Below are 27,004 nucleotides of genomic sequence, written 5' to 3' on the forward strand. Positions count from 1 at the left end.
GGTGAATACTGGTTGAATCATACATTTGCTATAGCATAAAACTTACAGTTGGTCAATATCCGTACATACTGTTATTTCCTATGTAGGTCATAACTCAGTGGGAAGCTTCTCTATTTCTGTGGCTGCATTCTACTCTTCATGGGTAATTCCTACAGTCACACAACAGTGAGAAAAGACATGGAATCAGAAATTGGACACAAGGAGTACCACACAGAAAGGTTTGTGGCTGGCACCTGGCAAACCCAGGAAGGACTTTCCCTTACACCCAGGACTCACTTAGTCCCAGGAAACTAAGAACCACAGAGCAAAGAAGCCTACTTCCCATGGCTGTGTCAGTACAAGAACAAAGAGGAGGAGGAGTTAGCTAGGACTCACATTCTTTGGGGTAGGGTACACGGGATCCCAGAGATCTGAGGATTGTTCTCATAATAAAGTATGATCTACCCAGAGTATCAGTATTCTCACTGATACCTAATTTCTTTAGGGAGATAAGCATTTTCTGGGAATGTTTCTTTTTTAAACTTCTTTTTAAGTTAATTATTGAGTCACAAATTTATCACAAAATTTCCTAAAAACATAGACCTCATCTTGAAGCTTTGTCTGTTTTTGGTTGTTTTGTTGCACTTGTGTTTCCCAAACATGTAGAACACTTCCTACATGTGGTGAACAGTGAAGGGTGGGTTGGCCATAAAGTCAATGAAGAATAACTTCAGGCCTTTCTCATTTGCACAGGACTTTTCCAATACTTAAAAAAAAATTTTTTTTCTATTACCTTTTTCAAAAAACTCCCTAAAATTATATAAGGGTTAGGCTCCATAAAACCCTGGATCTGCTCTGCACATGTATTCAAAAGGTGTTTGTTGAATTAATGAAGAAAGTCCAGGCAAACTCTACGTTTGTAAACATAACCCTAGTCTGTTTAGTTACAAATAGGTTTGGGGCATTAAGGGAACAGAGAGCCACACGAGTCTCGGGAATTCAAAATAAATCAAAATGAACTGGGAAAAGGTTCATTCATATATGTTATTATAAGACCTTGAAAGGATGGATGGTAATACGAATGAAAGAAAAATGGTGATCTCTTCCAAAGAGAAGCGCCTTCGGATGGTCACTTCATTCCATCACTGTCAGAGAGCAGGGAGGGTGAAACAGGGAAGGAGAGAACCAGGATAAAGGAGCAATATTGAGGACATGCTGGGGCAACAGGAGAGGGTTCCACTGGGATCTTCTGAAAAGCCCATGAAATGCTTCCTTGAATGGTCTCCCTGAATGCAGACACTGGAGGTTTCGTGTCTTGGCCCCTGTTCCACCGAGAGCACTAGCACCCCTGCAGCTCTGGCCACAGGGCTCCTCTGATGTCACAGATGGCCCTGGGACAGAAAGCCCAGGGATGTGGGCGTGCAAATGAGGGGTGCTGTCAACATGAGGTGAACGGCGGTGGACTTGCATGAACATACTGGCCACAGCAGTGGAGGCTGAAATCAGAAGTGGGACAGAAGACACTTTCTAGAAACTCTGTCATGATGGACTCTCATGAATGAAACTGTCCTGTCTTTTATCAGATCTTTTGTGTGATCACCAATCGCACCCAAGCCATACTGTTCTGGAAGCACCCACTTTCTTGCATACCAGACTTAATATCAAACAGAAAGTGCTGCCAAAGGCCTCATTTTCACCTTCCCTTAAGAGGCAACTCTTTGCAATTAACTTCACGTAATAAATTAGCAGATGACTGTAATTACACTTCAGATGACTTTGTGTCTGGAAAGTAGGCGAGTCGGGCAAAAGTAATCCGTGCCTGCCTTTGATCCCAGAATTGCACCCAGTAAATAATTGTGCTAGACCAGAGACTTATCAAAGGTAACAGGGGAACTAAGACTTCTTGAGCCTATACTTTGTGTCAGGCAGTTTGTTTTATTTTTCTTGTATAATATTTCTGTAAGACACATGTTATCGGCCTTAGTTTACAAGTGGGAAAACCAAGCCAGATATTTTCCAGGTCACTGGTCCAAGGCAGGTCAGAATATGAATAGATGGAAACCTTGGAAGTCCTCTTCAGTAGGTAGCAACCCTGTGCAAATGACTGTATCAGGGCCAGTGTTTCTGGAAGGCACTTTTGGGTCAGTATTCCAGTTGTGCAGATGTCTCCCTCTACCAAAATGCAGAAGCGTAGCAGTTAAGTCAGTGTGGCCTAGGTTTGAGTGCCAGTCCAATATCTGTGAGCTGGGCCCCCTTCAGCAAATGACCTACACTCTAGCCACTGGTATTTTCACCTGCAGTGTGGATAAATTGTCCTGTCTCATGTGGGTCTCAAGAAAATTAACCGAAATAATGCACTTAAGTACGTGCCACAGAGAAAAATGAGCAATAAATAAGTGAATTTTCTATAACTTCAAATAAAAGGAATAGGATTAAAACAGTGTGTGTTCGCCAATAAACTTGTACCTGCCACCTGTAAATGGCTATGCCACACATTTATTAGCTGTGGCTCTCTGCTGTTTTCTGCAGTGACTGGCCTGGGCAAGAAGTAACAATTGCAGCTTTTCTGATAGAAAGTGCTAGACATGTGAGCGAGCTGCAGCCTCCAAGGACCCTTCCTCCTCTAGAACTTCTTATGGTTTAGAAGCACTATTCCCTGTATTAACTCCCATTCTGCTTGAGATTCCTGGAGGGCCCCTGTTTCCTTGGCTGAATCCTCTGATAGACTAGAAACCCCCTAATCACTTAGCTCCTGTATTGGGGGCTACCTTGGCCCCATCCTAGTGGAACTATGATGGAACAAACACACATTCTCTGGCTTGAAGCTAGTCCTAGGAGTGGGCAGGCAGTAGCTATAGAAACCCAACTCCAGCGGGGTGCCTGGGTGGCTCAGGGGTTGAGCATTTGCCTTCTGCTCAAGGCATGATCCCACTCCAGGGATTCAAGTCCCATAGGGAGCCTGCTTCTCCCTCTGTCTGTCTCTGCCTCTCTCTGTGTCTCTCATGAACAAATAAATAAAATTTAAAAAAAAAAAGAAAAGAAACCCCCACACCATGATGTGAGCCCTCCCCACCACAGCCAGTACTGAAATGGAAGACAGTGGTCTGCTACATCTTAGTGCCCAAGGCCCAGATAACACTATGCAATTTTAAGGAAATGTTGGTTTCGGAGGCATGGAGACTTGGATTCGACTCCTGCCTCTGAGACTTTAATTACGAAATCTTTGGAAAGTCCATGAGCTACTACTGTTTCTTATCTGTAACATGGCATACTGAGAGCTTCCTCATCTGTAAAATGGACATGCTATGTCTATCTTGCGTTACAGTTACACTTACACTGTAGCACAGCACAGGAGCTCTTGCCATCAGCTAGGGATTTCGAGAATATTCAGTGAATCTGGGCCCACATGTTCAGGGGTGCTCTGGCTGAGCTCAGCAAGGCAGAGGGTTAGAAAAGAAACTAAATGCATCCCTGGAACTTGGCTAAGAACACCCCCCCCTTATATCCTCAGCTGGGACAGGAAAGTTTGAGTACAGAAAGCCAGTCACACCGCAGGGCTGTGCCAAGCTGCTGGCACAGAGATACAGGGCTGAGTCTCCCGGCTCCAGGGGGTTCATCTCCAGCTGGGAGCTGGCGTCACTGAACTGTTGTGCTGAGAACCGTGCGGAGACGTCTCCTTTGTCTCTCTGCTCCTGTCTATAATACTCAAAGAGGAACTGGGGGCCCTGTCCCGGGGCCTGCTTGTACCAGCGCACAGTGTTGTGTCCAGAGACGAGATGGCATTCCAGAAGAGCCTTCCCCCCGCTGCCTTTGATTAGGTGTCTGGGGGTCTGGATGACTCCAGCACCCACTGGACCTGTGGAAGAAGGAGACAGCAGCTCATAACCTGGTCTAGGGAGGAATTTGAGATTCCAGCAGCGTTTCAAGCGATGTCCCACCTGAGCTCAGGACTCACCTATCCACAGGAGACAGAGGGTCACACAGCAGAGCAGCTGGGCACCCCAGGCAGACTCAGGCAGGACAGGGCCCGGCATCTTCCTACTCGGGCCTCTGGTCTCCTCTCTCATCTCTGTTTGGAGGGCTTGCCTGTGACGTCAGTGTTCTGACATCACTGTCCTTTTAGGCTCTTGCAGGCACCTTGCACTCCCTGAATAGGCTCAGCTGCTGCAGGCTGTCCTCCATTCTGTCCAGCTGTCTGCTGGGCAGGTACGGCTGGCCATGCCAGCTAGGCCAGGTAGGGTTGGGCCAGGTAGCGTTGGGCCAGGGTCCCCTACAGCTTCTCTATTTTCCTCTGCGTTCCTCTCTCTCTGCCCCTGGCTTGGGTTATTCAGGCTGCCCCACTGAAGCCTCCTCACACTGTTCCAAGAAAGGCCTTTGCAGCAAGAAACGAGTTCATGGCAAACACACCTGAGCATCAGTTAATATGAGGCTGTGATCGGCCCTTCATGGGCCAGCGCTGATTGATCAACAATCTCCTTGAAGCCAGGACCAAGGAAGGCAAGCCTGCTTCTCCTTCACCCTCCCTGTCGCCCAGATGCGCCGTCAGCGGCCGCTCGGTGGACCCAAAGCGCCCTCAGGTGGCCCAAGCAGGCCAAGTACTGTCTACCTTGGGCACCAGGATCCACCAGGGCAGCACAGCTCTGGGTGACCTGATGTCCACCTGTGCCAAGCTCACTCTGTGCATGAACTCAGGTTCATGAGGGAACCATGAAGCAAACATTTTTCCAATAAAAGAATACATATTCTGAATCCCATTGATTAGTGTTCTAGGAAAGGGGATACCAGCCAGTCATTAGATGCAGCTGCCACAGGGAAGGGATAGGACTTTGGGCAAAGTGCTCCTTCCACCCTGAGGGATTGAATGCTGACCGTTCACCTCCCTCTGTGTGCTCCTATTTCGACCTCAGCCCAGCATTTGCCTGGTCACATCTGTGCTTTGGGCACAGGACCCGTGGGGTGCGGGTTGAGGCAGTCACATTTATGTCCCCAAAGCTGTTTGAATTCACAGTTCAGAGCTACAAGGGATGAAACGGTGCCTCTGGTGAGTACTGATCTAAGCTGGGATCTTCTATTAATTCTGCGGCTGAAAAACAGAATTTCTTCTATCACTTCATTAATCTCCCTACTGCTTTTTGTCCCTGGCTCCTTATCTTGGTGCCTCTGGTATTTCCAAGTGACTTCTAAAATAAATAAATGCTCCAAACCTCCCTTTGAGAAGGAGTCAGACCATGTTACCCTTATCATCCTGGTGGAAGGTGTGCACACCTGTGCACACACAGTAGAGATGGAGGTGGGGTAGGAACCCACCCTTGGGGCCCCTAAAAGGCTGCATTGAGACTAGACTGCTCCTTTGCATTCCTGGCATAACTTTCAAAGCCTTATCAGCCACCCCCCTCCAATAAGGAAAAATACTCCAATCCTCCCAAACCAAGATAAAATGCCCCCGAGCTGTGATGCAGGACAACTGGCCTGCTGTTGGCCCCTGGGAATCTCCCTGAGTGCTGAGTGATCCATCAGGGTGTCCCACCAAACATCCACTGTGGCCTTCATCGGTACCTCCAGCTTTCTTTCTCTCTTCCTCATCAAACGTCACAAGGAAAAGGATAGTGAAGACGTTGACTTCACCTTCAATATAAATGTTCCCATTTTCCAACCACTTAAAAGGCAAACAGATCAGAATGAGCCTGGATTTTAATTAACATTGTTCTCCTCTACATCTTACATGCTTGAAGGGACCATTTCCTTGCCTTTCCCCCTTCCCTCATTTTAACAATCGCTTCTCACAGATTCCCCTTCCTCAGTTTATTCACATCTGTGTCTCTGCTGCCTCTTGTGACAAAATGATTTTCTCAAAGGTCAGCTCTCTGGGGCCAGGCCACCAACCAACTGCCTTCTAGGGCATCTCTATGGCCAGTGTCATACCTTTACCTCCAGTGGTTACAGGACACACATAGACCCTCCTAGCTCTGGCGTCTGGTCTGACAACCTCTTCCTCCCAGTGACCTTCTGCTTCCTGCACCTTCCGCACAGACATGAACAAACTGGCATTTATAGTCTGGCTCCACCATATATTAGTTCTAGTCCATGCGCAAGGCCATCAACCCTTCCGAAACTGAGCCTCCTCACCTGTACAGTGGTACATTGTATACTTCACAATGTGCTATGAGGAGTAACTGAGAGATTGCATAGTCCTAAGTGGGTGTAGGGAGTGCCCACCCCTTCCTCCTTCCCCATCTAGTCATGAAAGGGGGCATGGCTGGAGCTCCCAGACCTCCAAGACTGAGTGATGGAAGCGCCCTACTCATCCCCCAAGGAGCTGGAGTCTGAAGATGTAGGAACACAAAGAGGCTGTCCAGTCATTTTGGGGAAGACAAGTCAGGAAAGGAATAACATAGTGATGATAGAGTATCAACGCACCTGTCACCACATTGTGCAATATGAAGCATCAAATAGGAGCAAGTGAGGTCTGCATCTACCAACCTGGACAAATAAAATGCAAAGCAGATTAAGTGGGAGAAGTATGTGTGCGGCAATTAATGTGCACAGGCCATCCCAGTTTTTGCAGGTGTATTTGGGTGGACAGGTGTGCATGAGTCCGGGGAAGAGGGCTGGTAGAAAATACACAAGAATGTTAATATTGATAACCTACCTGAGACAGGGACGGACAGAAGTGTGTTTGGAAAGGGGAGAGGATTATTAATGTTTAACATGTTTTTATTTATTTATTTATTTGAGAGAGAGATTTTATTTATTTATTTGAGAGAGAGAGAGAGAGCACAGAGGGAGAGGGAGAATCAGACTGCCCGCTGAGCAGGGAGCCAACTCGGGGCTCGATCCCAAGACCCTGGGATCATGACCTGAGCCCAAAGCAGACAGTCAACCCATTAAGCCACCCAATCCTTAACATCTTCTTTCATACATTATTGATTTTTTTTTTTTTTTACTACAAAACGTAGCTTAACCACATGACAGCTTTAGGTTCAGACTCTTGATTAAATTGCAGGATGTGTGGCATCTTAAATGGGCAATGTCCAGAGAGGTGCGAGTCAAGGAACAATTATAAATGCCCCCCCTTTTCTTTAGTATGCCAAGAGGAAACGGTCACATAAAAGAGCACAAGCTCCCGGTGCACCTGACGGACGTCTCCCTGGTGAGGCGGGTGAGCAGTGACGTCTGCACCTTTGATGTTGCTTTTAGCTGGTGCTGTGAATTAACAGGGCTTCTGTCCCTGACACTTTGGGGCAAGGGGAGTTCCTGCCTGACTCCTCAGTACAGAATGCGCTTTGAAAAGGAAGGAACACCTCTAGTGCCTGTATTTCCAAACTCAGCAAAAATATGTTAATTTTCACAGGCTGGAGATGCCTTTTGTTTCTCATTCAAGCAGCCGCATGATTACAAGGCAGCCCCACTGATTGTGAGGTTACCCCAAAGTTCGTCAACAGGTCACAGCCTGTTCTCCAATAAGTTCTTGGCCTATGAGTGGGAAGCGCCGCTGTCCCTAGGGAAGAGGTTCTGACTTCTAGTCTTTGTAAGGTTTGACTCTTTGAAATAAGTAGTCTATTTCTGGTCTTCACTGCCTCAGGAGATGAAACTGCATTAGACTTTAAAGCATTGATGTGAATCATTCAGGCGAAACTTGGGTTTCGATCTGTCCTTGGGCCATTCTAGGCATACGTTTGTTTGATTATTTCCATCCTGAAGGACTCTCACAATCCTTCAAGGACTAAGACATGGCCTCTTTCTGTAAATGGAGCCCCTGATGTGGCCTCACCAGGTACCTGGGTGGTCTTCCTTCTGCTGTTGGCAGATGGGGATGAAAGACATCAACACCCCCCACAGGACTGGGCTTTACAGTCTGGAGACTTTCTGAGAGGCTTTCCAGTAAAGAGTCACACGGGGTTGTGCATGATGACAGCTGAATACTGTGAGCTTTGAGCACTTGGGATAAGGGGGTTGACCCAGTAACCCTGCAAGCAGTGCTTCCCTGACAGAGTGCTGGTGAAGGGGAGATCTATGTTTTGTTGGGGAGGAGGAGGACACTCGTGGGGAATGAGAGGAGTGGAGGCCAGTGTGGCTGAGGCAGAAATGAGGGCACAGAAGCACAGAAGGACAGCCAGGAGCAGACAGGACAGGACAAAGGCTCATGGCTGAGACAAAGGTGGCCTGGGGTAAGAGGGACTCATCCAAGCCTAGTGGGACTGGGAATCTAGACCTGTGGTGTCAGATCGGAGTGTCTCCTTTCAAACGGTCCTCCCTTTCTGAAGCAGCCGGGTGAGCGGAATTGCTCTGCAAATCCAGAGCTGTGATAGCTCCCATGGCAGAGCCATGGGAGGGGCCTGAAGAGAAGGTCGGACCCCCATGCTGGGAAGTCCAGGAGAGGCCACTCTGGGGCAATGTCCTCCCTGCCTGGGGACAAGCCCACCTGTGTCTACTGTGGGTCTCTCTGTGCATCTACTGTGGGCCTCTCTGTGCAGGGGAGGTGACTATGGGGTACCGGCTGGAGTCAGAGGACACAGAGGTCAGGGACACAGTGTCAGACCAGAGGACAACATCTTTGGCTGTGACAGAAAGTCACAGGCCCATCAGGGATTTCTCCTTTGTGTGTGAGGTACTACATCAGCTTAGCCGGGTTTGGGGTCCTATCGACACCTATACATATGGCCATGGACAGCGGTCATGAGCATTTCAGTGTCCCCTTCTGTCCTGTTCTTATTATCTTGGGATCTGGAGAGTTCCAGCATCCATGGCATCTGTGATCAAGAGAAGCCAAAGCTGGAGATAGGATCCAAGAGGGAATCCATCAAGGTTGACATGAAGTAAAGGCTTAGGATAGGGCTTGGTGTGCCCAGAAAAGGGCTTTGGAGGGTTCCCCTGCCTCAGGAGACAAAGGATGGCAGAGCAGAGGAGCCTGGTGGCCATGCAGAGTCAGGACAGAACAGGACATAGAGGGAGTGCTTCTCCAGCTTGGGCGTTGGGGAAGTAGGTCTTACCCTTGACTACCCTCCAAATCCAGTCATAGACCTTCACTCATATGGTGTCTGCTCCTGGCTGTCTTTTTTCTGTGAGGCAATAGCCCTACAAGGCCCTATAATGTTTGCCCTCCCCCTCTCTCTCCACCATCACCCTGCACAGTCTCCCCCGGCTCTCTCTGCCCCAGCCACACTCACGCACGTTCACTCATTTCCTTGTGCCTGCAGTGTTCTTTTCCTTGCTTGGAATCTTTTTTTATTCTGTTCCAAACATATGTCCCTTCTTCTTATTCCTAGATCTCTACTCCATTCCTCCCATGGAAAGATATTCCAGGTACATTTATTCTTTCTCATGCAAAGGAAAATTTTAATTTTACTGGGATAAATTCAGGAAAATATTTTTAGGCATTCATCGAAGGGAGAGTTTTTTAGTTGAGACACAAAGTTGCATTACATTAAACCCTCATATGGCAAAGCACACCGTAAAAATGAAAACGTAAGTCACAGACTAGGAAAAGACGTGAGGAATGTGTACAGATGACGATCAATCAGTGTGGAATTATATGTTCCTCACAGTTGCCATGGATGGTGCACGAACTTTCCACTGCCACCCAGCTGGACCGCAGGAGGGCCTGTGGTGCCCGGGGCCTCCAGCTACTGACCCCGACACCCAGGCTACTGGTGGGTGAAGGGCACATGGGGGAAGCCCAGACTTGAGAAACACAGACAAATTTGCTTCCCAGGTCTGCTTCTTCTAGACCACGAGACACGGGGGAAATGACTTGGTGTCTCTACACTCTTTCAATCAACAAAGAGGGTATAGGACTATTTGACCCGGCTGACTGTTGCAAAGCGTTAAAACATGCAATATATACAAAGAATCTAGCACACATGGAGGGCCAGTTGCCACTCCTGGTGTCACCCAGGACTTGACAGGCACAGGGTGATGCAGGCACAGACCTGGGAACACCCAGTGTGGGGACAGATGTGGAAACACCCACATCTGTGTGCCTGTGAGCCTGGCTTTTGCTAGCGGGTGGTGCTCTGAGCTCAGCTGGACAGGACATGTCTTTGAGACAGCTGAAAACCTCCCCTTGCAGGAGAGAAACCTCCATGGAAGCCTGCCCACTCTCTCACCGTTAGAGCAAAGCAGGGAGGCTTGTGCACAGAACGCTGGTGGCCCTGCAGGGCTGTGCCAAGCTGCTGGCACAGAGATAGGCAGCCGAGTCCGACGGCTCCAAGGAGATCACATGCAGCTCAGAGTCATAGTCACTGAACTGCTGCCCTGAGAATCGATCCGAGATGTTTCCTTTTGTTCTTTGTGTATGTTCATAAGAGGGCCTGACCCAGGGCCTGTTGATACCAAGATACACTGAGGTGCCCAGAGACCGGGGAACATCTGTGTTACTCGTTGTCCTCTTGCTTTGATCAGGTGTTGTGGAGTTTGGGTGACTCCAGCCTCCACTGGGCCTGGGGAATTCAGACATAAAATGAGTGTGGGAGAGAGCCTGAAGGCTGACCCAGAAGGTAAAGTGGAGGAGTCAGGAGTCAGCAAGCTCAGAAGATCCATGTTGTCCTTGCCCACAGGACTCACCTGCTCCCAGGAGACAAAGCAACAGCCAGCAGAGGAGCCCGGAGCCCCTGGCACAGCAGGGGTGGGCAGCACCATGCCTCTTGCACTCAGGGTTCTAGGTTCTAGTCCTCTTGGGTAAGAGCTGAGCTCTCAGGTTCCCCTTTCCAGGCTGGAAGATTATTCTGCTGCGGCGCTGCCCTGTTGGCATCACCACGCAGACAGCACCGCCCTGCACACCAGACTCCCCTCCCGGTCTGCAGTCAGGAGGGCTGGCTTGGGGTGAGGTCCAGGCCCACGCAGCTGCACAGATGTTTCCCTGAGGTCAGCCACCTCTGCTTCACCCGCGCCCACCTCAACCAGGCTGCTCGCTTACCTCCCCTGCTTGGGCTGGAGCTCGCCCACCAGTGCATCCCTGTTTCCCCTCTGCTTGCGTGTCCTCCAGTCCCCTCTCAGATGTTCGGTTCACACCAAACTTTGTCTTTACGTTTTCCTTTTCCCAGCAGCATTCCCCAGCCCCCGTCCTGAGTGGCTGGTGCTGTAGAGTCACCAAGATTCAATCCACCTGATGGGATCCAAAGGGGCCTGGGTTGCCTATAAATTACTACAGGTGCAGATTCCCCAGAAACTGTTCCAGGACTTTATTGGCCTACAGCACAGGCTTGGCCAGCTCAGGGTTTCCTGTCCTCAAGCCCAGCCCGGATAAAATGTTCTGGATAGTTTATGTCTACCCCTCCAGACCCACCCTGTCCTGAGAGGCTGACCTCCCTGGGTGATATTAACTGGGGTCCTTTTTCCTCTATCTTGCAGTTGAGTGTAGCTCATAGGAGAAATCACGGGAGAGAAGAGGCAAGGTTAGCAACTCTTCTGGTTTGCAAGATCTATTCCCTCGGTTCCCTTCTCGGGGCTACATTTCATAGTCCCTACTTTTCCCTGCCAAAGGCCACAGGACCAACAGGCAGCAGTGTCCCATAGCTACAGCACCCAAGTGCCCAGGGACCCACACTTCTCATCCACTCAGGCCAGTTGTCTTAGGGAATAAGAGCCACTCACTTACGCCAGCCCTAGGATGCTTCTTCCTTTCCTGGCTTCCTGGCTTCCCTTACCCTGCACACCTGTGTGCTATAGACATAGCAAGGGAAAATGAGGCACAGGGACTGTATTTTGACTTAAAAAAAGGAACAAAAGCCCAAACATTCTGCAATTAGTGGTAACAGAAGTTCGAACATTCTGCAATTAGCAGTAACAAAAGCCCTAACAGTCTGCAATTAGCATTGCTGAGATAGTCAGCAGAAGTGTTGAGAAATATGAACGTGAAAATAAACAGTGTGACTTGGGGACAGAGAATGCAAAGAAGATACAGGAAGAATGACGATACTCCTCACCTCCTGTCACCTAGTGAAGTTCAAGGCAGGGCAGTTTTTCACCTGCATGCTGGACCACACAATGCTCCCTGGGGATCCTTCCTTGGGACCCTCACTCCGACTTCCCCAGTGGCTGTGTCCCTCACTGCCCGGGTAGCCACAATCTCCTTTGATTTCAGCGGCAAGAAGGGAAGCAGGCAAATGTTAAGGTGAGTGAGCAAAGTTTTAAATATTAGAAAGAATGTAAATATTTGAAAGCTAGCAGGAGCACTGACATCTCAAGGCAGGGATATAAAGGCAGGTGAGGTTAGCAACCACGGATTTACCATGATACCAGTTGGTGCAGGTGTATGGCTCATTCGGATGGCGCTCAGCTGTTACTGTGAACAAGAGACGTCCATGCACTCCGTCTGGCTTGGTTTCTGTGATGTAAGGGCAACCTACGAAGATCGTGGTGGAAGAGTGAGGAAGGTTTGTAAAGTTGTGTCAAAAGGATGTAACATCATTGACTCTACCCTAGCATGAGGTAATGACAGTTTGGAAGGACTCTGGGGAATAGGAAGAAAGGATCCTTACCAATGGATAAGGTCAAGGAACGGGTGTAGTAGGATAAGAAGCTACTATCCACTACTATCCTAGTTTTTCATCCTGCAGATGAAAAACTGCCCTGCCCCTACTATCTGGGGAGATAGTAGGATGATTAATTTGTGATTTTGGAGGTGGAGCATTTTCAGCTAATGCCAAAGAGCAAGGAATGGGGCAGCCACAGGAGAGCAGAGCAAGAAATAGAAAGGAAAGACTCGTCTTGGGGGTAGGCAAACATGCTTTAGACAGGACGCAAAAGGCACAAGATGTAAAAGAATAAAGTGATAAATGAGACTTTGCAAACACGTGCAACTCTAGCTCATCCAAAGGCCACATAAGGAAAGCGCAAGGGCAAGCCACCAAGGGAGGACAGACTCTGCATATTTAATGGTCCAAACACTCCTCCCTAGGCATAAAAATGTGTCCTACAAATCAATGTCATAAAGACAACCCATTTTTTTTTTTAATGAACAGATTTAAAAGCAGGGCTTTTGCAAGAGAAAACAGGAAGATAGAAATGGCCAACAACAAACGTCGCCATCACACAATAGTGAAATGCAAAGGAGAGCCCATTGCAGTCTCCACAGAATGGCTAACAATAAAAAGACGGAGGTCACCAAATGTTGGTGAGAATGGGGAGCCAGGGGGACCCCGTCTCTCAGTATTGTAAATTGGCCACTTTGGAAAACTGTTCAACTGTTTCTAATGAAGTCAAACATGCATCTACCCTACGAATCAGCAATTTCACTTTTCTGCCTACATCTGAGGGAAATAAATGTCTTTACTCATGATTACTTGTACAAGAATGTCCTGAGATTACTTGTACAAGAATGTTCCGAGCAGCTTTATCCGTAGTGGTTAAAAACTGGTACAACCCCAATATCCACCCGTGAGAGAATGGATAAATAAATCCCGATATATTTATGCAGTGGAATATCACGCAGTCATCAGAAAGAATAAGCTACTGATAAACACAACAACTTGAGTACATTTCAAAAATATTCATTTTTGAGAGAAAGAAGTCAATTGAAAAAGAGCATTTACTATATGGTTCCATTTATATGAATGTCGAGCTCAGAACTGTCAAAAAGATGAGTTTTTGGAAACAGTAGGGGTAGTGCACTTGAGGACGCAGACAGTAGCAAGGATGAAGACAGGAGAGAGCTCGGTTAGGTCTGTGAAAATTGAATACAAAAGGAGACCAGCTTTGAAAATCCAGACAAAACCCATCCGGTCAGACAAACGAAGCTTAATTTAGCTTATTTTGCAAGACCATCACAACCTCAGCCATTTATTGTTTATTCCTCTGGAAATCATAAGCAAAAATTTCCCTGGAGTGATCTGAGGTAACCCCAGACCAACTAACTCCCTATTATTTAAGAAAATTCCAACATTCTCAGTTTTCTATAACTCAGGCATTTATGGGAAATCAGTCTCTCAGTCTTCACATATTGTTTCTCTGAGGGCACTTGCATGAGATTTTCCATTTTATATCCTCCTGGTTCCATTTTAGATTGAAATCCTTTCACAACATGTTCAAGTATAGACCAAACTATGGTGATAAAAATCAAAAAAAGTGGTTAGCTCTGGGAAAGAAATTGATTGGAAATGCGCACAAGGAAAGCTTCTTAGGTGATGGAAATGTTATTAATCTTGATTTTGGTCATGGCTGCACCAGTGTAGACATCTGTGAAAGTTTACCAAGCTGTACGTGTATCATGCATTTGAGTCATTTTACTATTAATTGTACTTTAATAAGGTGCTACTAAAGCATATACGAGTGAATTCCCTAAAGATGAAAAGCATACACAATTTTATGTTTGCATTCCACACAGTCCAATCTGGAAATGAATCACAAACAAATAAGAGAAGACAAGGACACTCACAGAGGTGAGATGCTGAGGATGTGAGGTGTTCCCTAAGACTGAAACATAAGCATCCAGGTTTGGCACCCAAATAAACTGAACTAACAAGTTTACTAAAAAACAGCTGAGGATTAATGGCTGAGTTTTGGAGGTCAAATGATTTTTTAAAAGATCCTCCAATGCTTTCGACGTCATTACATGAATCCTGAACTCCTGTAAACTCCATGGTTTGGCAAAATGGTCATTTATCAGTTTTACCATTCAGCATCTCATTAGGCTTTCAGCAGATTGGCCAATCCATGAATTGATTTTTTTTTTTTTTTTTTTTTTTTTTTTTTTTTTTTTTTTTTGCCAGGCGAGCAGCCTGCGCCCCTCTCTGTGAGCAGACCCTGGATGAGCCAGAAGCACCCTTGCAGGCTCATGTGTGTACAAGGGCAGCACATGATCTCATAGGCTGTGTGGCTCATGCATGGGGTTCGCACATCCTGTAAAACCCAACTATGGACGCCCAGTCTTGGAGCGAATGGATCCCAAGCTGGGCAATGTTGCTTTTGGGTTCGGACTTCTATTTATAAGGAGCCAAGGAAGGAAATGGGCTGTGGGGTGATTAAAATTATTGTCTAATATCATTTTGTAATTTTTTATAAGAAAAAAGCTGAGGAGCTCACAGATTTCAATCCAAGCCAAAGGGATGGTAAGAAATTGGTCCTTGCCTTAATCTACCCTCCCTATCCTCAGAAGATTCAAAACATGGCCCTACAACCATAGGTAAAGACTTCGTTTGTAGTATTTTTGGCTATAATGCTGCTATTTGATGCATCTACTAACATTTCCCTTAACCGGCTTGTTTACTCGTGTGCTTTATAACTTGTTATTAAAAGGTTTTCCTTCAGAGAATTTTTTGCAGGGTGTGCAGTGGTTTTGACCCCAAGGCAACTTTATGTAATAGTTTTAGATCTGAAGAATCCCAGACCATTCAGGGAGTTAAAAGCTGCTTAGCTGCTTTTCTGCTTTGTTCCTCTCCATTGAAAAGAAAGTGAAATACAGGGTGCCTGGGTGGCTCAGTCAGTTAAACGTCTACCTTCATCTCAGGGTCCTGGGATTGAGCCTGCAGAGCGGGGAGCCTGCTGCTCCGCCTGCTTGTGCTCTCTGTCAAATAAATTAATAAAATCTTTAAAAATAAAGATAAAAAAAGGGAAATAGAAATTTCATGTTAGATGCTACTTGTTCCTCTGCTTTACTCAATTACCAGAATATCCCAGAGTGAGTGCAATAACATTAGGTGCTATTTGCGTGTACTTTCACACCCCTTTGCACAATGATAGCACACGGTTCACACTGAGGATCACCCTGTACGAGGCCCTTCAACCTGAGAACCCACTGCCAGCAAATCAGGTGGAAGCCTCAGTAAGAACAGGTTCTTCCCCCTCCTGAGCAGGGGCTTAAGAATGAAGATCTTTCATGCTTGTGGCTGAGCTTTCGGTGCAGAGCGCAGCTGGCTGAGCAGCGCTGTGGGTAAACTGCTGGCGCAGAGGTACAGCGAGGTCTGGTTGGTGCCGGCTGACTCTAGGGTCAGGGGAAATCCTCCTTCACATTTCGGGAGACGTTGTACCCTTCTGCGACATCCCCTTTGGCAGTGCTTCTGACATCACTTGAATGATGGATCAGCCTCAGCCCCTGTCCTGAGTCCTGTCGATACCAGAACATTGCAAAATGGTTCATATCCTGAGAACATTCCAGGATCATCTTGGTTCCTCTTGGTATAATACGGTGTCTTGGCATCTGGGTGATCACAGCATCGATGGGGCCTGTTGGAGAGGCAGACAGAGGGTAAAGGCAAGACTTAAGGAGTAACCTGAATCTGCAAAAGAACGGAAAAGGCTTGGAGCTGTGACTTTGCAAAACCTTGGCACAGGTGTCCAGCTGAGTCCAGCACTCACCTGCTCCCAGGAGACAAAGAGTCACACAGAAGAGGTTAAGGCTCATGGCAGAGGCAGGCGAGAAGGGGCCTGTCCCAGCTAAATGCTTTCATCCACAGGACCGAGAGAGGGAGTTTGGAAGCCCTTCTCCGAGGGATTGGTGAGTCTCCCTGGAAGGTCGCTGCCTCCTGCCCCTGCAGACTCCCTGGCCCAGGGTCCCTTCCCACTCTGCTCAGGCAGGGTCAGCTACTCCTCTCTCAGACATTGCTTAGCGAGGCCTTCAGGGGAGATGGGGTGTGGCTGCAGTGCACTGAGTTCAGGGTGCACCCCACCCTTTTAGTTTCCCATATTCCTCTGAAACAGTTGCTCCTCTGTCTGCACCTGCCCCTGGCATCAAGGCTGCCTTGCCCCAATCCTTCAACTGTGGAGCTCATTGCTGTTTAGAGGGACCTCCCACCTCTTCCATAGCTGTAGGTAGCCTAACAATAGCTGAAAACCTCTTCCACATCTGCCAGATACTGGATCCCCGCCTGTTTTTCTTAACCCTTTCCCTCCCTTGGTTGCTCTCCCCGACTTCCCTCAGAGCCCCTTTGAATGTCAGTGGCATCACAGTGCCATCTCGTGGCCAATGACTGCAGTTTCACAACTGTTTCGTCTGCAGTGGCCCCAGGGATGCTGAGAAGTGTCTGCAGACCCAGTAGGGAGAATATTCCAGAAGCAGCATCCTACAAATTTTATGCTCAACCTCCTGAAACCCGAATCCCAACACCAACACCCAATCCTAAATCAATTCCTTTGAGTTCCCATGCTTACTCCCCCACTCTCCTCCTACCACATATCTGGCAGTTAAATCTAATTGGAATCTTCTCCCTTAAATCTATCTCCTGAAAGGGAGAGGGACAGAATGGGAGGAATGGAGGAAAATAGTATTTAGTCTAAAAATCGGGGAAAAAATTACAGAAGACTGAAGTGTAAGGAGGTTCTTTTATCTCTGTTACTGGAGGTAAACAAAAATGCCCCCTTTTGCCACCAATGGGTAATCAATAGTACCTCCAAAATACAGATCCACAGAAGACGACGAGTACAATAAGATTACCTTCAGGATGTGGTCGGGCACAGGATGTCTCAATAAAAAGTAAAATTGGAATACCAGAAAAATACAGGACATCTTATAAGACAATAAGCAATCATGGAAGATGCAATATCTAATAGGAAAAACAAGGATGGATGGAATTAAGACGAGCAAGGGACAGTCTACATTAAACGGAGTTTGTACAATGTGCATCTGCTCATTTAGGCAGCAGGGAGGGAAGGTAGCATTATCAGGAAGCTGGATTTGCCGGGGTCATGTGGAGAAAAGAGGCAAAATTGGAAACAAGGTCTAGGAAAGAAGTCCCCAGAATGGCATTCCAAAGATAAGGAACTCCCAACTGTAACCGAGACTTTCTCACTTTCTCAGGAACAGGGAAGCAGAGCAAGCAGTGCTGTGCTGATGCCACAATCAAAGTAAGACCAGGGGTACCTGGATGGCTCAGTTGGCTAAGTGTCCAATTTTTTATTTTGGCTCAGGTCATGATCTCAGGGTTGTGAGACTGAGCACCGCATCGGGCTCTTCACTAGGAGTACAGCCTGCTTAAGATTCTCTTTCCCCCTCTCCCTCTTTAAAAAAATAATAAAATAATAAATAAATTAGAAAAAAAATAAGACCAGGAAAACTCCCTTCCAAAGACACTCATTCTCTGGGAAAAAGAGATTTGGTGCCCTGAGCCCACCACAATTTCCGAGAACTAGAGTTGGGATGACTATAACCCCCTTACCAGCGAGGCAAGGCTCAGAGCATCTCCATCATTGCTGAGTCTGTGACTTCTGTCCCATCTTGGACCCCTGGACTGCCTCTCAGGACACCCAGAAACCCGTGATCCAAGATCCCGTGAGCTCTGAGCACGGCTTTAGGGTTCATAGATCCAAACCACAGCTTCACCCACAGGCGAGTGGAAGATGGTATTACTGCATTATTATTTATATTTATGACAAGTAACATATAACAATATATAATGTAGCAAATAAAACAAAGAAAAAGGAATAGGGGCATTATTATAAAGAAAATATCCTGTCTTCTCGAATCAATTCAAGGAAATGATTTCAACTCAAGAGTCTAGCGCATCAAAGAAAAAAAAACACACCGTTTCTAGAAATCGGATTCACTCTGGGCATCAGGCTGAAGCTGGGGAAGCCGTTCAAGTGTGCTGCAGGCTCATTACCAGGACCACGGTGCTGGGAAAATGGCAACAAATAGTGACAATGAGCCACCCAAAAGGGGCAGAGGAAATGAGGTCTTATCTTTGGTAGGGAGCTCGTCCCCTCACCACCACCAATGTAGTAAAGGCCTGAACTTCAAACAGCAAGACAGGCTTGCTGCTACGTGGCCGAAAGGACAGAAGAGGCTCTAGAGGGAAAAATATTCCTGAACTGGCTCTGGGACTCCTGGAACCCAAGGAGCCAGAAGGGTTTCATCCACCGACATTTATTTTCATTGAGCGAGTTTATCTTGTGTCTCTTTCTACCCACAGGACAGCTGATGTCCCACTTCTTTCCACTGGGGACTAGAGAGCCTGTTTAGGGGCACCAGCCACAGCAAGGAGAGGGGAGTCTGAGGTTTGTAAAGAGGAAGGAGGTGACTGTGCCCCACTGTGGTGAGACTGCTGGCACAGAGGTACACAGCCGAGTCCCTCTGCTCTGCACGCTGGATCTGCAGAGTGGAGCTGGTCCCCTTGGGCCTCTTGGCAGAGAACCGAGTCTTGTCCAGCCCTGACTCGTCCATTGCCTCTTCGTTTTGGAAGTAAACCAGAAACTCCGGGCCCTGCCCCATGGTCTGTCGGTACCAGTAAAGGGCAACATGCCCAGAAATGGGATCACAGGTGAAAGATACATTCTGGCCCCTCTTCGTGACCCTGTGCCTGGGGGATTGGGAGACTCCGGGTTCTGCGTGACCTGTGGGGACAGAAGCTGAACACAGTGAGGAGGAAACAGATTGTACTCATTGCACAGAACCACGGCTCACAGTCACAGGCCCACATTCCCTGAGACTGCTTGGCATTCTGAGGACTCACCTGCCCCCAAGAGACAGAGGGTCACACAGCAGAGGAGCCTGGGGCCCATGGTGGAGCCAGGGCTGGCCTGGGAGGTTTGCCGGGTTGAGGTTCTCATGAGCATGAGCAGAGGAAGAGGGAGGTCCCTCATCCCTACAAGGTGGTTCTCATAGTGACGTCACCACCTCTATCAATCCCCATGACTTCAAGGAACACAATTTACATTATAACATATTTGGATGACTAACTTAAATATTTATAAGCTCCTTTCTTAAGAGATTCAACGCCTAGGTTGTCCCTTTCAGCTCCAGTGCCGTCTGGATGCAGTGGTCTCACACAGCGTGTGAAGTTTATCTTCTCCTTCACCCATCCTCACCTCGGTCTGCTGGGCGTTGTCACCGAGATGTGTCCACAGCACCTGTAATTCAAGGGACCAAAAAGGGAATTCATTGTTTCATCTGCAAGTCAGGATCTCAATTATTTTTTCACCATCCCCTCCATTCTCCCAGTGACACACACCCAACATTATCCATTTCTTAGGCAAGAGTAGGCCCTGGGGTGGGTGGTGGTGGTGGTGGTGGCTCAATTTCGCCCTAGAAGTCTCTTGAGTGCACTGCCATATTGAGGGATGCAGGGATGAAGCGATGCCCTGAGAAACTATTTGAGTTGGCAGCTCCTCTTCCTTCTGTAGTTGGCAAGGACCTGTGTCCCCTCAATATTATGTCCCCACAGCCCAGAGCAAGGCCTCAGGCCAGAATAAGTCACCAGGCATTAAAAATTAGATTCCTGGGACACCTGGGTGGCTCAGTGGTTGAGCGTCTGCCTTCGGCTCAGGCCGTGATCCCGGAGTTCTGGGATCAAGTCCTACATCAGGCTCCCTGTGAGGACCCTGCTGCTCCCTCTGCCTATGTTTCTGCTTTCTCCCTGCGTCTCTCATGAATAAATAAATAAAATCTTTAAAAAATAAAAAAATAATAAAAATTAGATTCTTTTTAGCTGATTTACAGAAGACGACTCAACCTTATTGACCTTCAAAACAGTGATGTGTAGCGTGGAATAATAAACTTAACTGTCCTTGAAACCTAAGAAGTTGTGTTATAGTTCATTTATTTCTCCCTTTGACTGTGAGCAGAGCTTCTAATTGTTCTATAGCCATCAATGTCTGGCCACTTTTATCAGTAGGTCAACTGGAGTTGCATGGATCCTTTCCATCAGAGAGAACAGGAGCAGAGAGGACTGGGTGATTGGGAGCAAGGTGCTGGGGTCAAAGAGGATCCTGTGGCTCGGTGGCTCTGCTTCTTGCTCAAAAAATCAGCAGAGTGCCCTCCTAACGGGGTGTGGGGGGGGGGGAAGGCATTCATAGGTATGCAGTAAGTACCTGCTTCACAACTTCACCACTCTCACCCAAGTGCTATAATTGCTCATCTCATTCTTGTGACTGAATGTCAGGGGTTTGGGTGACTGTCCAAGGAGCCTGCAGGTGAAGGAGACATTCCTAAATCTACCTGGGAAATGATAGTCAAAGCAAAGCGGACTCAGGGATAAAATATCTTTCCATGTTCCTGGAATTGTTTCTGAGATAAAAAGAATAAGTGTGTACAAAATTACGGAAGCCACAGTAGGATTGGGCCAGCACTGGCCATCCCACCTCCTTGACTTGGGGCCTGGTCCTAGGACACTGAGCTCTGCTCAAGGTTGTTATAGCTCATAAAATGTGTTGGAGAGCTGCCTTTCTCGATTCTCTAGAATAGTTCATATAACATTGAAATTGTCGATTATCTGACCAGTTGGTAAAATTCAACTGTGAAACTACCTGTGCCTGATGTTTCAGGAGGTGGGTAGACGTTAGCTATTGATGAGATTACACTAATATTTCATACATCCTCATTTCGTTCTAATCTATTATTTATTTATTTATTTATTTATTTATTTATTTATTTATTTTTCTTTCTAATTTAATGGCAATTTTCACAGTATTCTTCTACAGTATGGGCTTTGTTCTATTTTTAGCTATCCTTTCTTTTTGATGTTTAATGTTATTTTCACCACCCATCTTTCCTCGTCAGTCCTGCCTAAAGTATTTATTTTATTAGTTTCCAAAATAGTGTCTGTCATTGTTGGATCTTATGAAGATATTTTGCTTTTGGTTTCACCCATTTTTCTTCTTTATCTTTATGATTTTACTTCCTTTACTTTTAGAGGAAGAGTATTCTATACTCATCCTATGTCCTCAGCCTGACATTTAGATTATTACTTTTTGAACTTGTAAGTCCTTTGCATCTATAAATTTCCCTCTAAGTATAGCCTTTGTATTCTCCATGTGTCTTGTTTCTAAACATTTTAAAATTCTTATTTAGATTTCTGGTAAAATCTCAGCATTTATTTAGAATTATATTTTTACAAAAAAAATAAAAATAAAAGAATTATATTTTTATATTTGTAAACATGAGTCGTTGTTGTTGTTTTATGAAGGCTACCTTTTTTTTTTCTTTTCGTCTTCAATGTATTATTGTCAGAGAAGGTGGTCTTTTTGATGCCAATACTTTAAAACTGATTGAGAGAAAAGTCTGCAGTCAGGACTGGAAAATCTAGAACAGAGACGTGCCAACTGTGTCCGCCACCTACCTGGGAAACAGGTGTACCCAGAAGTGGCCAGCCACTCAGGGGGACCTGGAACAGGAGCGAGAGTGGGAATCAACCATTACAAAAAGGAAGAATCCATGCCCAGTTCAAGGAAATAGCCTTGGACTTCCCTGAGATGGGAAGGCGGAGATAAGATCCTAGCATCTTGACAGGAACAGAGAGGACCAGCAAGCTATGCAATATGGGTTTAGAGGTGAGGAGAGGACAGACCCATTAGGGCCTTGTAGGGGGACTAACCCCGTGGGATAGGCTGGCAGGGGCAGAGTCCATACCAGGGCATTAGAGGGAGATGCAGCTGAGGTCCCAGGGAGAGACAGGGGGTCTAGATGTATCTGATTTAACAATACATTGTTAGTAATACATTGCATTGTTCATACAACACAAACAATTTCCATCCTGGAGGCTCAGACTCAGGCCATTGACTAGAACAGTCAGAGCTGGAGGGCATCCGCCCAGCTAGAGCCACAGCCGCAGAGCACAGACAGAGCAAAGGTGGAGACATAGCTACCTGATGCCTCGGCAGGTCTGGGCCAGGCTGAGAGTGCCCTGGAGATAGGTCTCAGCACACACAGAGGTTCACACGGAGTGCATGGGCCACTCACGGCTCCTGGGCTCCTAGGCTCTTGGACCTGGGAGTGTGCAGAGGGCTCCACTGACTTCCAGGGTGTGGGGCCTCCCCTTCCATTTTTTGTGTGGAGAGGAGGCAGCTGTGCAGCGCTGTGGCCACACTGCCGGCACAGAAGGACACAGATGTCTGGGAGTGGGTTGTAGACTCCAGCTTGAGAAGGAAGCTCCTTGGATTTGACCTAGAGACACTGCATCCATCGGGGACGTCTCCTTTTGCAGAGAGGTACCAGCACTCACTGAGTAATGGATCAGCTTCAGCCCATGTCCATGGTCTTGTCGATACCAGTACATAATGTTGTGGTTCATATCCTGGTCACATTCCAGGGGCACGCTCTGTCCTTTCCCCAGGATCTGAAATTTGAGGGTCAGCATTCAGCGGCCCTATAGAGAAGGAGATCAAGCTGATATCACACATACAACGGAAAGGCTTAGGGCTGGGACCTTGAGATTTTCACCTAGGAAAGGGATCCTGCCCAGGACCTGCCTGCCTGCAGACGACAAAAACCCACATAGCACAGGGGACTGACACTCATGACAGGAGCAGGGCAGTCAGAGGGGTCTTCTGGATCTGTGTGCTGATGAGCAGGGAAGGCGGCCCTCCAGGAAGTCGTTCTGAGATGTCATTCTTCCTGCCTGGACCTGGAGCCAACCCTCGCAAGGGGCCACACCCCTTCCCCAGAAGGTACAATAGAAAAATCAAGGCACAAGTGAACAGCTTAGGATGGGAAGAAAGGACTTGTCTGAATTGACACAACTCTTACAAGTCAATCTTCACCTTTTCGTAAAACAATCTGTAACCTTATGTACATTTTATTTCTGTGACATAATTCTTCATCAACACACTGGTTTTGTGTATCTCTATAGTTCGGAATTGGGGGAAAAATCCTCAGGGCTTCCTGATGCCTTTTATGACTTGTAAATCCCAAATATTCCTTCAAGTATCTGTTTCCATTTTGCTTCACTAACCACCGTCCTGTTAAAATCCTTCCAGCTACAGTTCTCCTGGTATCTGGTTTCTAAACCTCAAGAGCGAGCTCAATTCTTTTTTTTTCTTTTTTTAATATAATTTAAATTTTTTTAAATTTATTTTTTATTGGTATTCAATTTACTAACATACAGAATAACCCCCAGTGCCCGTCACCCATTCACTCCCACCCCCCGCCCTTCTCCCCTTCCACCACCCCTAGTTCGTTTCCCAGAGTTAGCAGTCTTTACGTTCTGTCTCCCTTTCTGATATTTCCCACACATTTCTTCTCCCTTCCCTTATTTTCCCTTTCACTATTATTTATATTCCCCAAATGAATGAGAACATATAATGTTTGTCCTTCCCCGACTGACTTACTTCGCTCAGCATAATACCCTCCAGTTCCATCCACGTTGAAGCAAATGGTGCGTATTTGTCATTTCCAATGGCTGAGGAATATTCCATTGTATACATAAACCACATCTTCTTTATCCATTCATCTTTTGTTGGACACCGAGGCTCCTTCCACAGTTTGGCTATCGTGGCCATTGCTGCTAGAAACATCGGGGTGCAGGTGTCCCGGCGTTTCATTGCATTTGTCTCTTTGGGGTAAATCCCCAGCAGTGCAATTGCTGGGTCGTAGGGCAGGTCTATTTTTAACTGTTTGAGGAACCTCCACACAGTTTTCCAGAGTGGCTGCACCAGTTCACATTCCCACCAACAGTGTAAGAGGGTTCCCTTTTCTCCGCATCCTCTCCAACATTTGTTGTTTCCTGCCTTGTTAATTTTCCCCATTCTCACTGGTGTGAGGTGGTATCTCATTGTGGTTTTGATTTGTATTTCCCTGATGGCAAGTGATGCAGAGCATTTTCTCACGTGCATGTTGGTCATGTCTATGTCTTCCTCTGTGAGATTTCTGTTCATGTCTTTTGCCCATTTCATGATTGGATTGTTTGTTTCTTTGGTGTTGAGTTTAATAAGTTCTTTATAGATCTTGGAAACTAGCCCTTTATCTGATATGTCATTTGCAAATATCTTCTCCCATTCTGTAGGTTGTCTTTGAGTTTTGTTGACTGTATCATTTGCTGTGCAAAAGCTTCTTATCTTGATGAAGTCCCAATAGTTCATTTTTGCTTTTGTTTCTTTTGCCTTCGTGGATGTATCTTGCAAAAAGTTACTATGGCCGAGTTCAAAAAGGGTGTTGCCTGTGTTCTTCTCTAGGATTTTGATGGACTCTTGTCTCACATTTAGATCTTTCATCCATTTTGAGTTTATCTTTGTGTATGGTGAAAGAGAGTGGTCTAGTTTCATTCTTCTGCATGTGGATGTCCAATTTTCCCAGCACCATTTATTGAAGAGACTGTCTTTCTTCCAATGGATAGTCTTTCCTCCTTTATCGAATATTAGTTGACCATAAAGTTCAGGGTCCACTTCTGGATTCTCTATTCTGTTCCATTGATCTATGTGTCTGTTTTTGTGCCAGTACCACACTGTCTTGATGACCACAGCTTTGTAGTACAACCTGAAATCTGGCATTGTGATGCCCCCAGATATGGTTTTCTTTTTTAAAATTCCCCTGGCTATTCGGGGTCTTTTCTGATTCCACACAAATCTTAAAATAATTTGTTCTAACTCTCTGAAGAAAGTCCATGGTATTTTGATAGGGATTGCGTTAAACGTGTATATTGCCCTGGGTAACATGGACATTTTCACAATATTAATTCTGCCAATCTATGAGCATGGAATATTTTTCCATCTCTTTGTGTCTTCCTCAATTTCTTTCAGAAGTGTTCTATAGTTTTGAGGGTATAGATCCTTTACATCTTTGGTTAGGTTTATTCCTAGGTATCTTATGCTTTTGGGTGCAATTGTAAATGGGATTGACTCCTTAATTTCTCTTTCTTCAGTCTCATTGTTAGTGTATAGAAATGCCACTGATTTCTGGGCATTGATTTTGTATCCTGCCATGCTACCGAATTGCTGTATGAGTTCTAGTAATCTTGGGGTAGAGACTTTTGGGTTTTCTATGTAGAGTATCATGTCATCGGCGAAGAGGGAGAGTTTGACTTCTTCTTCGCCAATTTGAATGCCTTTAATGTCTTTTTGTTGTCTGATTGCTGAGGCTAGGACTTCCAGTACTATGTTGAACAGCAGTGGTGAGAGTGGACATCCCTGTCTTGTTCCTGATCTTAGGGGAAAGGCTCCCAGTGCTTCCCCATTGAGAATGATACTTGCTGTGGGCTTTTCATAGATGGCTTTTAAGATGTCGAGGAATGTTCCCTCTATCCCTACACTCTGAAGAGTTTTGATCAGGAATGGATGCTGTATTTTGTCAAATGCTTTCTCTGCATCCAATGAGAGGATCATATGGTTCTTGGTTTTTCTCTTGCTGATATGATGAATCACATTGATTGTTTTACGGGTGTTGAACCAGCCTTGTGTCCCAGGGATAAATCCTACTTGGTCATGGTGAATAATTTTCTTAATGTACTGTTGGATCCTATTGGCCAGTATCTTGTTGAGAATTTTTGCATCCATGTTCATCAGGGATATTGGTCTGTAATTCTCCTTTTTGGTGGGGTCTTTGTCTGGTTTTGGAATTAAGGTGATGCTGGCCTCATAGAACGAATTTGGAAGTACTCCATCTCTTTCTATCTTTCCAAACAGCTTTAGGAGAATAGGTATGGTTTCTTCTTTAAACGTTTGATAAAATTCCCCTGGGAAGCCATCTGGCCCTGGACTCTTGTGTCTTGGGAGGTTTTTGATGACTGCTTCAATTTCCTCCCTGGTTATTGGCCTGTTAAGGTTTTCTATTTCTTCCTGTTCCAGTTTTGGTAGTTTGTGGCTTTCCAGGAATGTGTCCATTTCTCCTAGATTGCCTAATTTATTGGCGTATAGCTGTTCATAATATGTTTTTAAAATCGTTTGTATTTCCTTGGTGTTGGTAGTGATCTCTCCTTTCTCATTCATGATTTTATTAATTTGAGTCTTCTCTCTCTTCTTTTTAATAAGGTTGGCTAATGGTTTATCTATCTTATTAATTCTTTCAAAGAACCAACTCCTGGTTCTGTTGATCTGTTCCACAGTTCTTCTGGTCTCGATTTCGTTGAGTTCTGCTCAAATCTTTATTAACTCCCTTCTTCTCTTGGGTGTAGGATCTATTTGCTGTTTTTTCTCTAGCTCCTTTATGTGTAAGGTTAGCTTTTGTATTTGAGTTCTTTCCAGTTTTTGAATGGATGCTTGTATTGCGATGTATTTCCCCCTTAGGACTGCTTTTGCTGCATCCCAAAGATTTTGGATGATTGTATCTTCATTCTCATTAGTTTCCATGAATGTTTTTAATTCTTCCTTAATTTCCTGGTTGACCCTTTCATCTTTTAGCAGGATGGTCCTTAACCTCCACGTGTTTGAGGTCTTTCCAAACTTCTTG

General features: G+C 46.2%; 1 long non-coding RNA gene and 2 gene segments (V, D, J or C); 1 reads left to right on the forward strand and 2 right to left on the reverse strand.

Annotated features, from left to right (window-relative positions):
- The window catches only part of LOC112650920 (T cell receptor beta constant 1-like), a 198,284-nt gene that overhangs the window by 141,585 nt on the left and 29,695 nt on the right, over nucleotides 1-27,004 (reverse strand).
- On the reverse strand, nucleotides 1,951-4,493 carry LOC112650915 (T cell receptor beta variable 5-1-like). The segment is given in 2 exon segments: nucleotides 1,951-3,835; nucleotides 3,935-4,493. Coding segments are annotated over 2 exon segments (486 nt in total).
- LOC125752630 (uncharacterized) lies at nucleotides 15,809-20,429 on the forward strand. The gene is made up of 2 exons (XR_007402607.1): nucleotides 15,809-16,411; nucleotides 18,822-20,429. It is a non-coding gene; the product is annotated as an uncharacterized LOC125752630 (long non-coding RNA).

This window comes from Canis lupus, chromosome 16 (assembly GCF_003254725.2).
Source record: "Canis lupus dingo isolate Sandy chromosome 16, ASM325472v2, whole genome shotgun sequence".
Classification (NCBI taxonomy): Eukaryota; Metazoa; Chordata; class Mammalia; order Carnivora; family Canidae; genus Canis; species Canis lupus.